The 18,575-nt window shown below is 41.5% G+C and overlaps 1 protein-coding gene across 4 annotated transcripts in view; it reads left to right on the top strand.

Moving 5' to 3' along the window:
• LOC117564858 (uncharacterized) overlaps positions 1-18,322 on the top strand; it is a 44,498-nt gene extending 26,176 nt beyond the window's left edge. For all 4 annotated transcript variants that reach the window (XM_034243800.2, XM_034243799.2, XM_034243797.2 and 1 more), the window contains exons 3-4: positions 11,785-13,796; positions 17,027-18,322. In XM_034243800.2, coding sequence (XP_034099691.1) covers positions 11,872-13,796; positions 17,027-18,206 — 3,105 coding nt within the window. In that variant the 5' untranslated portion in view covers positions 11,785-11,871 and the 3' untranslated portion in view covers positions 18,207-18,322. The remainder of the gene's footprint in view (positions 1-11,784; positions 13,797-17,026) is intronic.
• Positions 18,323-18,575: the final 253 nt, after the last annotated feature.

Raw genomic sequence — 18,575 nt, 5'->3', positions numbered from 1 at the left:
CATAAAATAGCCAGTTATTATAAATTGCTTTTGTGGCCAATGCAAACAACTTTCGCTCTACTCGATTTTTTATGTATTTTTTGTGTATTTTTATGCAAATGTCTGCGTTTTGCATGAGTTCTTTGCAAATGTTTGCATATTTATTAAAAATAGCAAAGATTTTGTTATAATCCGTTGCATTTAATTGACTGCAACTAACATAAAAATAAATTAAAATATCCATAACAAATGCAACACAAAAAAAAATGTGGAGCAGATGTAATTCGCTGGGGAAAATAACAATCCATTGAAATGTATTGTGTGGCATATTTATTTGCATTCCCTGATCCGCGACAATTTTAATTATGAGTGTCATGCCACGTGTATTTACATTTAATATTGCGATTACTCAAATATTATTCGTATAGGTTTGTTTTCCTCGTTTTTACTTCAAACAGAGCGATGGGAAACGAATGTGAAAACGAAACTCGACACGTGAAAAATAACTGAATGAAAATAAATGTGGGAAACATTTTGTTTCATTCTTTTCATGTTATTCATGTTATTCATTTTTGAATATTCTCAATTCCTGTGCTTAATAATTTAAAATATATACAACATGGATTCAACTTATGCGCATATTTATCTTTCTCTCCCCTCCAAAAAAAAAAGGAGTACATTCCATTATGAGAATTCGATTCGATTGCTATTCGATTCCCTCACGTATTTGCATATCTATTTGTGATTAATTCATTTAACAATTGTTAAAAATACATCAAAGTAAATACGTGCAACTGACAACTGATGCAAACTATCTTTAGATACCTGATACACATAGTATAGAAGGGTATTATAAGGCAGAAGGATGCATCTTCGACCCAATAAAAATTGTTAAAGTTATTTAAGAAATACTTTTGAATGGAAAATGGTTGACAATTTGGTATATTTTGAGCTCTATGGTATATTTCGAATGAAGTACTTTATCGATATACCAAATCGGTATATTTTATGTATGTGGTATCGTATGTGGTATTTCATCAATATATCAAATTTGACATTCGATATATTTTAGAATTTTTGAAGTATATTATTTGGTATATTTTAAGAATTATACAGTACAGTTTTGCTTGTATTCGAAATGGAATGGAAATGTTTTACAATTTGGTATATTATGACCTCTATGGTATATTTCGAATGTAGTACTTTATCGATATACCATCTATATACCAAATCGGTATATTTTATGTTGGTGGTATATTATATTTCATATGTGGTATTTCACCAATATACCAAATTTGACATTCGATATATTTTAGAATTTTTGAAGTATATTATTTGGTATATTTTAAGAATTATACAGTACAGTTTTGCTTGTATTCAAAATGGGTAGCGAGTATATCACAAATGAGAACACTGGACTGTAGCTTTCTTGCTTGTCTAACTTTATTTTTGAGATAAGTGCTCTCAAAAAAACTACCTCTCTTTAAAATGTGATATATATTTCTGATCTAATAAGGAAGTTAACGACTGTTCTCATTTCGTTCGTCATAGAAATCACAAGGTTTACTATTCGAAATGTTTCATCAAAGTCTCGCTAATAAACAAAGATTTTCACATGGCTGATTATTGTCATTGAACTGAAAAGGGGACAGTGAAAGAGAGAAAGCGCGAATGCGAATTCAAAGTGTAAATGGAAAAGAAATCATGACAAGATTCTTGAGCAAACCTTCAAGCCACCCACAGCAGCAACGGCATCCATCAGTTAGTTTAGCTTCAAAGTTTCCCGAAGCAATCAACTAAGAAGGAGGAAGACGCAATGTTGCAGCATCGAGAGCTGCTGCTCTGTTGCAATTGGAAAAGTCAACGGCTGCTTTCAATGCCAGCGGCAACATTGTCGTCCCCTTAAATACACGAAGGCGAAAGGGAAATTGAAAACAGCTGCCAGGTGAGCCAAGGAAATGCAATCAGCCAGCTGCTTTCAGCCTCAGCTTCTGTCTCCATCTCTGCGCTGTTGTCTTTGCTAGATTTTTACAAGATTTCAGCGAGATTTTCCAATTTCACTTGGCATGGCACAAATTACATCAGCGCTGCAAATGTTTACAATAATTAAATAGTTGCAAGCGCAGAAAATTAACAGAGTGCAGAGTGGACAATTAAAATCAAATGGAAAACATTTTAAAAGAATCTTAACTACAAAATCAACGCAAACAAAGTTCGCTAATAGCAGACAAAACGAGCAGAAATAAATCTTAATTATACAACATTTTGTTTAACAAAGTTTAATTAAACTTTCAGCAAATGTATTGAAAATTCTCCGAAAATCTTTTGCTCTTTTCAAGACACTCATAAATCAGAAGTCTGTTTATTAATTTTGCCTCAAAACGTGTTTGCATAAAATGAAATACACTTTGAACTAAAAGCCTTTTTCTGCAGTTTCTATTGTGCTTTTGTGCCTGAGGCATTATCGTATTTATATTCTTATAAATATTTATAAAGCATTCGCAAGCATATTTAATATGCGGCTCAGCATTTGAGTGAATCGCATTTGATTTGCCAATTGTTTTATTTTCACAAATACTTTGTGTAACTTTGCATATTGCAAATATTTGTGCACTGCACAGAACTGAAATAAATTTCGACTCTCCTCGACTCCAGTTGAATTGAGCCAATCAGCCGTAAAGAGAGGCGCCATTCCTTTGCCGCCTTTGGGGAAAACCCTTTTGGGGGATTCCGAAAGGGATTCAAAGTGCAAATCGAGTCAACGTGGTGGAAAACAGCGAGCTAAAGAATCGCGAGACGAGAATCTATTATATTATTATTGAGCTTTTATGCGAGAGCGCGCGCGTTGAAAGCATCGAAAGTTGCAAATCCTTGGCATACAGCGAAATGCATTTAGCTCTAATAGAATAGAAGAAGCAACCCGAGAAGCAGAAGCAGATGCAGACGAAACCCGGAGGCAAGCTTTCGGTTAATGCAACAAAATGTTGACGTCAAATGGATTTTTATAGCTCGCGCGCGTTGCTGCGAGGCAACGTAAGCAAATCAAATTTCCGGTTGCCTTAAAGCTCAGTCAGAGTTTAGCCACTTTGGCAGCTCATCTGAAATCCTTTTAAGTGCCGCATGCTCTCGCTTGCTGGCATTAAAGTTGCAGTTGCCCAGTTGCCATGGCCAACCTGAACAATTAGCAGCTCAAAACGAAGCGCGCTTCAATTTTCCTGATTTCCCCAGTTCTGGACCTGGAATCGAGCATCGAGAACATCCTGCAAAACTTTGACTAAATAATCAATAACTGTCACACCATCTAAGTGATGGTTGCTGCCCCAAACTGTGCCTCTCTTTCACGCTCTGTGTCTCTCTCTCTCTCTCTTGCCTTGGCAAAAAGTTTTTGTGTCCAAAACACTCGACAAATAAATAAACTGATGCCATGCGTTGTTTTCATTTGTTTTGATTGGCGCTTTGCAGCAGAGGAAAACAGAGAAACTGAAAGTGAAATTGCCATTCATTGTCTATGCATCGAATCGAATATAACTCAATCAATATTTGAATGAATAATCAATTGCGACACTCACGGCAACTGCAATTAACACAGACAGCCAAAACTTTACCCGATAAACGAATTTGATAGTTGATAAATACGAGTTTTTTTCTTCTTTGCTCAAGGTTGATATACGCAATTTGTATTTCAATAGGCATCACTCTTAAAGTGAGGAAGTTAAAAACTCTAAGTTTATACTTTAAATTTGTTTGCGGCAGCTGCAAATTGAATTTGAGATCTGACATAAATAAAATTGTCTTGCAAATAAAATTCAAATGCATGTTGATTTTTTGCTGACATAAATCAGAGCAAATGCATTTCAAACTAAATGGAAAAAATATCAAAAACTTCAACTAGATATTTTGCTATTACGTTACGCAATTGCGTATCGAATCACACTTATGATAATTGTTATGCATTTCCATGTTGTCAGATACAATCGCAACTTCATTGTCAACCAATTGAAAGCTCATCGAGAGAGGAGAAACCATAAAAGTAATAGGAAATTTGATAAGCGATTTGAGTTAAAGTGAACCCATAATTTAATATGAATGCTTGTATTCGCTGTCGTGGCACACGCACCCCTCATACCCCCCCATTCCTCTCATTCCTCACTCCTCTTGCCTCTTTCCTCCTGGGATACCTTGCGGCATTTGCTTATCTACGGCTTTGACTTGGCTTGGGTGACGCCCACGCAACCGCCTTCTGTTGCTTTTCATTTTTTGTGGGCTGACATTTTATTGCCGCAGCTGCCGCACACACACACACACACACGAAGGTTTCTTCTTATAGGCATATTCTATTCACATGTTTTGAGCTAATTTAATATTGTGCTTTGTATGATTTTCACATATTATCAGCAAGTTTTATTGCGGCAATTGAACACGTTTGTCAGTTGCTCTTGAGAGTCACACAAGTAAGAAAGATACAGTTGAGTATACTCGACTCTGAGATACTGTGAGAAAGCAAAACAATGCAGTATTCATTTTAAAATATACCAAATGAATATACCGCAAAAATACTGAAAATATACCAAAAGCTACTGTGGGAAAGAAAAACAATGCTGTGCTAATTTTAAAATATACTAAATGAATATACCGAAAAATACTGAAAATATACCAAAGGCTATTCGACTGTGAGATACCCGCAACCCATTTTGAATAGCAGCAGACCAGTGCGGTATTAAATTTAAAATATACTAAATGAACGTTTGTCAGTTGCTCTTGAGAGTCACACAAGTAAGAAAGATACAGTTGAGTATACTCGACTCTGAGATACTGTGAGAAAGCAAAACAATGCAGTATTCATTTTAAAATATACCAAATGAATATACCGCAAAAATACTGAAAATATACCAAAAGCTACTGTGGGAAAGAAAAACAATGCTGTGCTAATTTTAAAATATACTAAATGAATATACCGAAAAATACTGAAAATATACCAAAGGCTATTCGACTGTGAGATACCCGCAACCCATTTTGAATAGCAGCAGACCAGTGCGGTATTAAATTTAAAATATACTAAATGAATATACCGCAAAAATACTGAAAATATACGAAAGGTTTTTCGACTGTAAGATATTCGCTACCCATTTAGAATTAGCAAAATCGTGCGGTATTAAATTTAAAATATACCAAATGAATAACCGTAAATATACTAAAAATATACCAAAGGCTATTCGACTGAGAAATATTCGCTACCCTTTTTGAAATATCAAAATAGTGCGGTATTAATTTTAAAATATACCAAATAAATATACCACAAAAATACTGAAAATATACCAAAGGATATTCGACTATGAGATACTCGCAATCCATTTTGAATACTAGCAAAACAGTGCAGTATTAAATTTAAAATATACCAAATTATTATATACCAAAAATACTACAATTATAACAAATGATATTTTTGGTATATTTTTGCAGAACCACATTCAAAATATACCGTAGAATGTAAAGTATACTAAATTGTCAGTCTAAGCGAAGACAGAATTTGGCGTGGCACAAATTTAAATTAAGAATATACAAACTTAGTAGATAGGGCCCGAGAGTCCTCCTTCTGCACAAGGTTATAATACCCTTCTTCCACTATGAGTAGCAGGTATAAGAAGCAAAGAGAAGAATGGCACGAAGTCAGCTTCTCGACGTTTTGTCTTGTTGTTGCCTCCTGTCGTAAAATTGAAGCACCCACAGTATTTTCGATATTTATGCTTAGAAATTGTAAACGTATGTGACTGTGTATGTGAGTGTATCTCTGTATGTGTGTGTAACTGTTTATGCGGGCAGCCGAAAGCATTTTGTGCATGTGGTCGCCTTTGTTTCGTCGGGTTGTTTACTTTTATTAGCTTTCGTATTATTGGTTATTGCGGCCCCAACGACGATAGACGATAGATAGATGGATAGCTAGATAGCTCCTTGAATGGACAGCCCAAGACTGAATAGGAAAAGCAACGGCATTTAGCCCGAAAGGTAGTCGATGGTCCTTCGTCCTCGATGGATGATATAATTTAACTTTTATTTGCAACATTTATAGCTCAATAAGATACACACACGCACAGACTCCAACTCCAACTTCTCTCTCTGAGTCTGTCCCTTCGCATAACTGCGGGGCTGTTTAATTTATCCGCCAATTGAGTCGAGCTGAATATTGAGCAGCACTTAAGCACACTTTTTATGGTCTTGTTCGAAAGATAAACGTTATTTTAATAGCCACAACGAATGGCCAAAAACTTTGTCACAATGTCAGACCATAAATTGTAAATATACCACGCAGATATATATATAAATGAAAAATTCGAAATGGGAAATGAAAAAAGCATATTCATGTCGAGATTTTTGCGAGTTGTGCAAGGCTCTCAAGTGATTTACGATAATCAGCAAATGTCGTGCGCAACAATAACTTGTCCAAAACATTGAATTCAATATGCCTATCGATTGGCTTGACCTCCTTAAGCTATAAATACGACACACAAATTGTTGCCAGGCAGTTGTCCGTCCGTCCGTCCGTCCGTCCGATTGCTTCATCAATTATTTCGCTTGGCAAAAGCAAAATTGCCCAGTCAAGAGCTCCTCGTCACTTCGTATTTTTGTGTAGTGTATGCTGATTACGTATACGCCACGTTTAACATTTAATCACAATGCCGCAGCGAAAGTCAACAACAAATGCCAATAGAATTGTTGTTCTCCTTGTTGTTGTTGTTGCTGTTGACAAAAAGCCCAAAGCAACAAGAGAGCCGAGTGCACTTCAGAAATGAGAGCGAAGGGGTTGCGCAAAAGGGATGCAGGATAAACAATATGCAATAGGCAAATACCGACTGCAAGTGCAAGCAGCATGAGTCATAAAAAAAAACTGAGCCTAGTTACCGCAGTAGCTGACCACAAGAGGAAGAAGGAAAGTCGGCTTAACCCTCGACATAATCCTCAGGTTTTGCGCCCCTTGAGAAATAACGCTTAGCTGCTGTTTCATTTTGTTCCCCCCCTTGATTTTTATGGCATTTTGTTTGCTTTCTTTACAGTATTTTTTTCTACCGATCTCTTTTTTTTTGCCTTTTTCGCTGGCCAGCGAGGAAAGTCTATTATGCTTACGAAAATTGCTTTACAGCAGCAGCAGCTAGAAACAATGCGGCAAAGGTTACACAGCATAAAAGAAATACACACAAAAATGAATAATGACAGTGAACAGTGAACAGTGAAACGGCGAACTCAGCAGATGAGCAAAAGGGGAAAGAGAGAGAGAGGAACTCGGGTTGGGTAGATTACTTTTCGCTAAGGACTTGGGCCAAGGGAATTCTCTATCAAAGTCTCAGCTGCGGCTGCAGCTACTGAAAATATTTACCCAGGCCGCCCGAAAAAACACAGAGAGAAAAGGAGAGGGGACGGCGTCAAAAAGTGCAGTTAAAATAATTTGCGCATAATGAAGCCGGAAGTGTGAACGCAAAAACAAGAAAAGTACAAGGAAAAGGAACTTCATTATCAGTGGCCAAGCAGCAGCAGCAACAGAGCAGCATCAAAAGAAAATTACACAAAATCTCAGCCAGGATTTTCTAATTAAAGTTTCAACGGCGTCGGCGCCAAAGTGAAATTAATGGCGTTGCCATTTTTGCCAGCATTTATTGTAGCTTTTGTTGCGCTCGTCTTTTGCTTTTTGTTCTGCTTCCTTTTTGTTACTGTCCTCGTTTCTGTTTTTTTGTTCTCACTTTATGAAGTCAACATCGACTCGTCGGGCACTTAATCTGACTGCGGCACAGTCCAAGCCGAAGTCGAAGTCTTCGTCTCAGTCTCAGTCTTTGCTTCAACTCATAGTCTCAGTCTCAGTCTCCGTCTCCGTCTCAGTCTTCGTCTCAATTTCGGTTCCATTTCCTGTTGCCCTGGCTGCCAAATGTGTGTAATTTATTTGCAATCAATGCGGCCTGAAAGGACATTATTTTTACATTAAAGCAGTGCGAGAGAAAAACTGCCAGAGTGAGAGATAGAAAGAAGAGTAAAAGTATGAGAAGAGAAGAGTTTGTTGTGCCAAAGCAAAGTCAGCAAACATTTGGCAGCTGTCACTTAATACTTTGAATGCCCTATAACTAACACAACAACAGCTGCAAGGCAGTTTCGGAATGTGAGAACACATAAATGAATCAATATAGCGCACTCTACTAGTCGTATACTTGATGAGTTATTAAATAAAATCACATTTATTGCGTCGCCTGCTCAAATGGAGAATTCATTAGGCCAGCAGCTCAGCAGACAGACTGAGGGCATTGTGCTTTGAGTGAGTAAATCATTCAGAAAGAAAGAGAAAGAATAGAAAAATGTTGCACGTATCGTGTGTCACAAGCATAAGCATAACAGGGGCAGCTTAAGCAATGGTAACTACAACTGCAACTGCAGCTGAATGCGACGTGCCACTGGCAGTTGGCAAATAAAATTATTAACCTCGCTGCAATGCAACATAAATAGGATTAGTGTCTGCAGTAAATGCAGCAACAGCAACAGCAGCAGCAACAATGGCAACAAAAGCAGTCGCATTTTGCATTCTGCATGTTGCACACACTTCACTTCGGTGTCGTCATGCTCGCATATGATAAACGGTCGAAGCAAGCGACGACAATGCTGCCACCAGACACACACACACACACACACACATGTGTTTTCCATTGTGCCACATGTATATGCAACGTCCGTCTGTCTGCGGCACGCTCGACTGTTTGTTGTCTGTGGCGCACAAAAAATGCGGCTGAGTATTTTAGCAACATGCAAAAACTTCATTTTATGCGCCGGCGACGTCGCCAGTTGCCAGTTTTGCCATTCGTCCAGTGTATTGACCCAAGTAACCCCCTCTTAAAGCCCCTCTCAACACCCCTTTAAACACCCCTTTTCAACCACCGACTTGTCGCGGTTTTTGCAAAGCGTTTGTTTGCTTTGCGGCTTCCGGTTTTGTTGCGAATCCGTTTTACGGATAACTGCATAACCGCTTTAAAATATTTGTTGCCAGCTGCCATTAGCACACAACAACAGAGTTGCCACAGTTGCCAAAGCTTTAGCCACAACTAAAGGCTGCACCACTGATTAAATAACCGAAGGCAACCTTATCGATAAACATCAAGTTAATAAGTGTAGAGAGAGAGAGAAGACTTACCTGCTTGAAGATTGCTTATTAAGCTGCTCATTGAATCAAAGCTCCTGCTTTCCTTTTGCTTGTCAAACAAACTTGCAACGCATTCATACGCCATGTTGTACGGCTGGCAAACTCAGATCTGCAATAATATAAATAAGATAAGAGTTCTCATAAGGTAATTGCATCAGAAGGCTTTGAGAGAGAGAGAGCGAGAGAGGTCTTTGCCTTGCGCTTGAAATATTAAAGCGGAAATGTTAAAATGTTGTAATGTTGTGCATACGCCCCGTTGGCTGCATGCAAATTTTATATATTAACCGGCCTCGCAGTGGCTGGCTTTGCTTTCTGCTACTGTTTCTGTTGCTTTGCTTACTCTACTTGCATGCTGCTCGTCCATAATTGCAACATGCCGCAAACACAAACCACGACTCGAAAGAAGAGGGAGAGAGAGAGAAAAGAGAGGAGAACGAGAGAAACGAGGGCTGCCAGACAAGTCAAATAAAAGCCGCGGGCCACACGATAAAAAGCCGAGTGAACTCACAGTTTTCGAGAGGGGAACAAATTGAAGCGAGTGCCACTACATAGACATAGTCTCTGTCTCTATCTCTGTCTACGTCTACGTCTCTTTCTCTGTCGGTCTCTTTGCCTCATGTTCGTTGTCGCTCCACGTCGCGCAGCTCGTTTTGGGGGCTCTTTGGTCTTGGTGTTGTTATGACTTAATGTCGCTGCACCAAGTGACAGTTATGATGGAAGTACACCGAGAACGGAGGGCTTATTAAAATGTCACAAACGCCAAGTTTATGGCAGCTGCATTACCCATCGCAGACATCGCAGTCTTACCTCACCTCACCTGCCGAACAACAAACGAAGCGGGCTTCATTGTTGCCAGGAATGCAGCTGCTAATGCATAATATAGGTCAGCTATTTTCAATGCAGCCAACTTTTAGGAGAGCCATAAAAACGGGGTTCGCTAGCATATGTTGGCAACACAGTTGAGGCATGGAAGTTCGTTTTAAAACTTTAGAAAAGTATTTGAAAAGTGGCAAAATAAATTGATAATTAAATAACATCAAATTATACTTTTATAACTACATTAAACTACTTGAAAAATCAGTACAGAACTAGTCTAGCACTAAATAATATAAAACTATACTATTAAAACTGTGTCAAACTAGCTAAAATGAGCCAATAACTAATCAAATAGCTTATAAAATCAAATCCAAAAAAAGCTAGTTAAATAAAAGCTACTTTTCTAAAATAAAAACTTCTTTCTTAGCCACTCATTCAATGCTTTTATCACTTAGAAGAGCATTAAAAAAGTTGCAAACAAATTGATGATTTGTCTAGCACTTAGTAAAAAAAAAACTATACTATTGAAACTGCATCAAAAACTAGCCAAAAAGACAATAATAGCAAATATAACAAAAAGCTGGTAATGAAATGCTATTACTGAGAAGGGGAAACTTCATTGTGGGTAATTTTTTCAATGCTTTTTTTTTAGCTATCATGACTTTGCGCTTCACCATTGTTATAGCTTGTGAATGAGTGTTTATTTCAGAATTATTTCGATAGCTGAGGCTATTTTTAGATAAGCATGGCACTGATTCAACACATTATTAATTATGAATGAATGAATTGTCACCACAAACTTGACTTTGTTCATGACTCAGCCTAACAAAAAAAAAAAAAAAAAAAAAAAAATGAGAAAATAGAACATTCATTCAACGAAAGTGTGAGTTAGGAAGGGGCTCGTTTAATGATTAATGTTCGCTCCCACACAACTTGTTAAGTAAAAGTTTCATTCATAAATAGACTTCTAAAAAAAAGTGTATATACAACTTTGAAGTACAAAATTGTATAGCACAAAAATTAACTACGAAGAAGTATAAAAGCATTAAATATATAGTATGTACATATATTGCTAAATGTAGATACAAAATTGGGAGTCGACAATAAAACATAGAAAAAGAGTTGAATACATTTGTTAAATTATTGAACAAAATTAAGACAAGCAACAATCTAATAAATATTAATAGATTTTAATTCCTAGATTTCGTTTCCATAAGAAGCTAATCTAATTTATTAAGTATACGACTCGTTGGACTATTCTTTTATTCTATTCAATGTGGCAATTGTTGAACTAGTTTTACTTTGGAATACTGTAATAGGAAATATTATCACTCTCGATACTTTTATTATTTCGGTATAGTAAGTTGCACTTCACGCATTAAGTATACGACCCGTTGAATTGTTATTTCCTTCTACCAACCTTTAAAGGTTCTACCCAATGTGAAAATAGTTCAATTGCTATTCTAAGCTACTTTTTCTCATCACTCTCAAGCTTTAAACCTGTGCAACGGTTCTTTATATTTTACAAACTTTTAGTACCTCTATCCAATGTGGATTGTGTTTAAAAGCTTGTCCTAGAATATTTAATCTATTTACTAAGCTGCTCTTAAACCAGCTAATAATCAATCTCAAACTCTCGCATCCTTCACTGTTATTTCTTTGTACAAACTTTTAGTAATCCTACCCAATGTGGAATGTGTTTCAAAGCTTGTCCCCGAATCTTTAATCTATTTACTAAGCTGCTCTAAAACTAGCTAATAATCATTCTCTACCTCTCTCAACCTTCACTAACCATCAACTTATCTTTCTACTCTACGCAGTCAACATAAGCTGAGCGGAAGCCCGTGGCGCGTTCCGGTTCAACAACAACAGAGACGGAGTTGCGTTGATTGGTTTCCTAGTATGCGATGGCAGCGGCGACAGCGCGACTGGAGGAGGATCGACGACTCCAACTACGACTGCGACTGCGACAGCGATCCGCGACACGCGACATAGCCAGCGATAACAGCGCCCGGGAGCGAACATTGGCCACCAAGGTGCGACGAAAAGAACGACGTCCGCTGCGACGATTGCATCCGCCGATTGCGATACCGCTGGGCCAGCTCCTCTGGCTGCTGTGCTGCCTGTGCGGCCAGCTGCGTGCCGAGTGCCCGTCGGTGTGCGAGTGCAAGTGGAAGAGCGGCAAGGAGTCCGTCTTGTGCCTTAACGCCAACCTCACACATATCCCCCAGCCGCTCGACGCCGGCACTCAGCTGCTCGATCTGAGCGGCAACGACATCCAGACGATACCCGACGACAGTTTCGCCTCGGCGCAGCTGCTCAATCTGCAGAAGGTCTATTTGGCACGCTGTCGCCTGCGGCTGATCGAACGTCATGCGTTCCGCAAGCTCATCAACCTCGTCGAATTGGATCTGAGTCACAATCAGCTGGCAGCGATTCCCTCGCTCGCCCTCTTTCACGTCTCCGAGCTACGCGAGCTGCGGCTCTCCGGCAATCCCATCAGCCGGGTGCCCGACGACGCCTTCGGCCATGTGCCGCAGCTGGTGCGCCTCGAGCTGAGCGATTGTCGCTTGAGCAGCGTCGCTGTCCGCGCCTTTGCCGGCCTAGAGAGCAGCCTCGAGTGGCTCAAGCTCGATGGCAATCGATTGAGCGAAGTCCGCTCCGGCACCATCACATCCCTTGCCTCGCTGCACGGCCTCGAGCTGGCGCGCAATGCCTGGAACTGCAGCTGCAGCTTGCGGCCGTTGCGCTCCTGGATGTTGCAACAGAACATTCCCAGCGGCATTCCCCCAACCTGCGAGTCACCTGCCCGGTTGGCAGGGCGTGCCTGGGACAAGCTGGATGTGGATGACTTTGCGTGCGTGCCGCAGATTGTGGCAACCGATACCACAGCCCATGGCGTCGAGGGACGCAACGTGACCATGAGCTGCTACGTCGAGGGCGTGCCTCAGCCTGCGGTGCGTTGGCTGCTCAAGAATCGCCTGATAGCGAACCTGAGTGCCGCCGGCGCTGGCGATGCAGCGGATGAGCCACGCACCGCTGCAGCGACGCAAGGCCGCAAGACGTATGTGGTCAACATGCTGAGGAATGCATCGAATCTCACGATACTCACGGCAGACATGCAGGATGCGGGCATTTACACCTGTGCCGCGGAGAATAAGGCGGGCAAAGTGGAGGCGAGCGTCACGTTGGCTGTCTCTCGACGTCCACCGGAGGCGCCTCTCGGTGTGCGCATCGTGCTGCTGGGCGTCTTGGCTGCGCTGCTGTTTGTGGTCGGCTCCTCGTTTGCGGCCATCTGCTTCTGTTCGCTGCGACGGCGCCGGAAGCTGCGACTGTGGAACTCGGTGCCGCCGGTGCGACGCAGCGAGAGCTACGAGAAGATTGAGATGACATCCCGAGTGCGTCCCGATCTCGGTGGCGGTGCCAGTTGCGGTGGCGGCAGCGCCACGGGTGCGGCGCTCTTTCACGACGTCGAGGAATCGAGCTATCTGCGGGCCACGCACACACCACTGAGTGCGGGCGGAGGTGAGAGCAATGCTGACGTCGCGGCGATTGTGAATCCGAGCGCGGGAAATGGCACGCGACGCAATGGCGACTACCTGCATGTGTCGACGCACTGCGACGACGAGGACGAGGAGTCATCGTCATCGCCACCGCAGCTGCAGCTACAGCTGCCACATCCTCAGCACCAACTGCAGCGCAAGGGCTCCAATGGCATTTCCGCATCCGTTGCGAATAATTCAGTGGCAGCCACAGCGACGACGACGACGACGACGTCGACGGCGATGGAGGAAACGGATCTGCACATACCACGACTGATTGACATCGGCGGGTAAGTTGGCCTCCCTCTCCCCCTTTACCTCCCTCTTCCTCCCTTCACTGTGACGTTGCTTTTGTGCCATGCGGTTCGTTACTTCGAGTGGCAATTGTCCTGCTGCGTCAAAGAGCTGTCATGCTCGAGTGCCTTCCTCGACCCCGGATCCCAGCTTGTATTATGGGCAACACTTGACACTTTCCGCCTTTCCCCCTTTCCGCCTTTCCTCTCTTTACCCATTCTTGACAATCTCTTTGTGGCAAACGCGTGCTAATGACGCGCGAAATATGCGTTGCCTCTGCCAACGTGGCGTATGAGTGTTTTATTTTTGGGCACCCTCGCTGATTGGCGTCTCCTCTGAGTGCACCGCCTCCACTTCTCCACTCGCAAGTGCCACTCGGCTGCACTATAATGAATATCTATGCGAGCTAATAGACACAAGACAAGACAAGCCAACGAGGGTTGCCTCAACAACTCAACTCAACTCAACTCGAGAACGGAAATAGATTCCTCATGCCTGCCAGAGGGTTGCTCACTAATCGATGTCATGTAATTGACAAATACTAAAGTTATAAAATGCGAGTTATGGGTAGAGAAAAAGGAACATGAAAAATGAAGTGAAGTGAAGCGAAGCTAATCGAGTGTGTAGTTATGGAGTTTTGTGCTCGTATCGCAGCAATTTCTAATCTATTTTGTCACTTGACTTCAAAAGTTGTTAGGGCCATAAAATGTGCCAGTGAACACAATTTAGCCATATTTGAAAATTTAAATATGTAGTGGGTATAAAAATCGTATGTACAGAACTTGAATTTTGCTTTTGTAAATTACTGAAACTCTACATTTTGAAATATATAAAAACGGCAATTGAAGTGCGCTTAAATAATGTTTTTTAGTTGATTCAAAGCTTTGCCTCATATTCTTAAAATAATCTGATATTATTTTAATAAAACACTGAAGCATAGAAGTAAAGAGTGTTCGCATTGAGTAACTCGAATTTGAAGATGTAATCAAGTAAATAGGATACACAAATAAAATACACTATATTCTATAATCAGTATAAATAAAACATATATCTTATAATTAAGTAAATAGATATGGAAATATGAAAATATCAAATAAAAGAGTTTCAAAAAGATTGCTTAGCTAATCATGTAGTTTTCAGAATTCTTTCGTTTGAAAGTGTAAAAAATAGTTTGCCAAAAATTTGATTTTAAATGTGCTTAATGCTGTGTCTTTGACTAGGCGTCGGATCAATATATAAGAGTGGGCGGATGTGCTAAGTAGGCGTGGTCAAGCAAATGAGCCTCACACAAATTGCCAGTCTGGTTTAGGCTACTTTTTCCCAACTGTTACACAACAGTTGAACATAAATACAAGATATTCACATAGTATGAGGCTGATAATCCAAAAATTTGAACTTATTTGTGTCAAATGCTTATGGATGTGTTTGACTAGGCGGCGGACCAAGAAATTAGTGAACTCGATTCGGATAAGTGGGCGTGGTCAGTCAGAAGAGCTTGACAAAGATTGCCTAAGCATTCTTAATGTACTTTTCATCAACTTTTACTAATCAGTTGTGACTCTCATTAAATAGTTTAGCAGAAGTTCAATGCTATGAAGCTAATCGCTTGTGTGTAAAAACGACTTGCCAAAAATTTTAGTTTTTGTGAATCAAACGCCTGTAAGTGGCTTTGACTAGGTGGCGGACCGAGATATTAGTGAAGGCGAATGTGATAAATGGGCGTGGTCGGGTTGGAGAGTTTTACAAAGACTGCTAAGGCTTGTTTGAGGGGCTATTGTTCAACTGTTACTCAACTGTTAAGGTGAACAGCCAGACATTGCAATGCATTAACAGAGCAAGCTGATATTAGTTGATTAAAGTGACCGAAAAAGTGGTTGTCAAAAATTTTAATATATTTTTGCCAAATGCATATAAATGTCTTTGACTAGGCGGCGGACCGAGATATTAGTGAAAAAGGAGCTGCTAAGTGGGCGTGGTCGTACAGATAAGCTTCACAAGGAAGTGCTAGCTTATTTGTGCATGAGTGTGTGTGTATATGTGCACGGCTGTTACTAAACAGTTGAGCTGGAAGGCAAGACATTGACTTGTTAAGTTAAGCAAATGTGTAAAAAAAGTGTGCCAAAAATTTGAGCTTAAGTGTGTCATATGTGTGTGTGTGTGCTTAACTAGGCGGCGGACCGAGAAATTAGAGTGGGCGGATGTGCTAAGTGGGCGTGGTTAGATAGGCGAGCTTCACAAAGATTACTAAGCCTGTTTAAGGGGCTATTGCTAAACTGTTTCACAACAGTTGAGCAAAAGTGCAAGACATTCACATAGCAGAAGTCTCACAATCAATGCGAACATTTGGGTAAAAATTGACGTGCCAAAAATTTGACTGTATTTGGTTCAAATGCATATGGATGTGCTTGACTAGGCGGCGGACCGAGATATTAGTGAAATCGAGTCGGAAAAATGGGCGTGGCAAGGCAGAAGAGCTTTACAGAGGTTGCTTAGCTTAGATATGCATGTGTTAGTGTGTATATGTGTGTGCTTCTGATCAACGACTATCAAATAGTTGTGAAGCTCTACAAGGCAAAGCTATAAGACAAAGTTAAGACACTTCAGGAAATATAGAACGGGTTTCTATACTTTTTAGAGCTGTAGTTTTAGTTACTAATTTGAGAAGCAGTGAAATAGTAACTAAAACTACAGCGAAATGTGTTCCTAATCAACTGCAGCTGCTGTTAAAGTTATTATAACTTTTATTGAAGCATAGATAACAAATAAATTTATTACCTATCTTGAATTTACTAGTTCTGTCTGCTTAGGCCTTTAACTAAGTCAGGTACTAGTTAGATTGAACTGTAACTCGCTTTGAACCTGAATTTTATACTTAAATTATAAACTCATATGCATAATGTTAGCTAACAGCACTAGGAAATGGAATTATGAAAAACGCTAGAGAGCGGGCTCCTAAGCAATTTACTACACATTTACTGAAGGAATAAATGTTGTAGATCTAGAGAGTAATGAAATGAAATGAATAATGTGCCATATTATAACAGAGTCGAATGCTGATTATGCCCCTAAAGATTCGTAGACTTTCTCGCTAGACCCTTTTCATCTTCCCCCAAACTGTCAACCTTGTTCATTGCCTTATTTAAAAGTCCTAATCCCCATCTTCCAACTTTATTATATTCCCTTTTTATACACTCCATCTAAAAGCAAATCTCCCCTTACTTTACAGCACCGATTCAGCTTCAAGTTCGATCTCCAGTCAAGTGGATGCAGCTGCTCGGCTTGCGGGCTATGCGAGCAGCTGGAAGACGACGCCCATAGCGACAACGAAGATCACCTCGCCGCACAGCCAGCCAGTTGCGGGTCAAGGGGCAACGACTGCCACGCCCTTCACGCACTACGGCAACCATGCGGCAGACGAGATGGCCACCTCGGTGTTCTGCAGCAGCAATGGCGATGGCCAGGAGCATGATCTCTTCGACAGCAACTATCCCGATCTGCTGGACATTGCCAAGTATGCGGTGGCCCAAGCTCAATCCCAGGCGGGTCACGTTTATCCCGGCGGAGCAGGAGCGGGGGCAACAACGAACGGGGGACTGTGCACGCTGCCGAGGAAACTGAAGCACAGCGGCAAGTATTTCCGCAACTCGTCGGACAGCCAATCGCCGCTGCTGGCGGACAACTCGAGCAAGTACGGCAGCAGCACTTTGGGCGACGGGAGTTTCCTCAACGAGGCGATGGGATTAGGTAGACGCTACTCGGCAGAGTCGAGCTATGCCAACTATGCCAGCACAACGACCTACACAGGTGGCGGACAACGGGCGAATAGTTTCTTGAATCTGGTGCAGAGTGGAGCCCACAAGGGGGGACTGCATGCCCATCATTTGGGCCAGAAGCCAAGTTTACCGTCGTCGCCTGTTCAGCATCAGCGTTCGCTTAGCAGCGCAGCGACGCCGCTGTTGGATTTCTCAGCGCTGGCCACTCGAGCGGCGGGGGCTGCCAACTCGTCGGCAGCTGCCTATGACTATCATGCGGCGCAGCTGGAGCGATTCCTCGAGGAGTATCGCAATCTGCAGGATCAGCTGTGCAAAATGAAGGAGACCTGCGACACGATACGCAAAAAGGAGACGCCACTGCGTGTCGCCATCGGCCAGTCGGCTGCCCAGCTGGCCGATCCTGTGATGTACAGCGCGGCCACAGCCTCGCACAGTCCCAAGCCCCCGACCAGCACCCTCAAGGCGAAAACTCTCCTCCCCGGCCAGCCGCCCGATCCGCCTCCCTATTGGCTCCATCGCAATGCGATGCTGAAGCGCCTCAATGCTGCCGAGGCAGTTGGCCAGCAGAGCAATGGAGGCGCTGGCGGTGGCGCCTCTTCGCCTCAGCCGGGCCAGGATATCTTCAAGAGCTAATCGAACTTGTGTACAGTCGACTAAGCCACAAAAGTTACCAAAAGCGACTTCGGTCCACACCGAAGCACACATCTAACCTTGCAAAGCAGTTGAAGAAGCGGTGAATATTATTTGAATTTTCTGAGAGAAACATTTTGATTAAACTCAAGAATTTGCTAAGCAAACGGCAAACATTTGCTGAAATGTTTGAAATGTTGGAAATAGTAATGGAAGAAGAGCTTTATAAACTGTCGCAATAATTCTAAAGAAATATGAACTGATTGATATTTGTATTTCCTGTGGGAAGCAATTTTAATCAAACTCAAATAATTGCTAGGCAATGGCAGGTAAATTATTTAAATAACTTATTTTTAGAGCTGAAATTATTAC

Source organism: Drosophila albomicans, chromosome 2L (genome assembly GCF_009650485.2).
Source record: "Drosophila albomicans strain 15112-1751.03 chromosome 2L, ASM965048v2, whole genome shotgun sequence".
In the NCBI taxonomy this organism is placed as follows: domain Eukaryota; kingdom Metazoa; phylum Arthropoda; class Insecta; order Diptera; family Drosophilidae; genus Drosophila; species Drosophila albomicans.
This window is presented reverse-complemented; position numbering and strand designations above follow the sequence as displayed.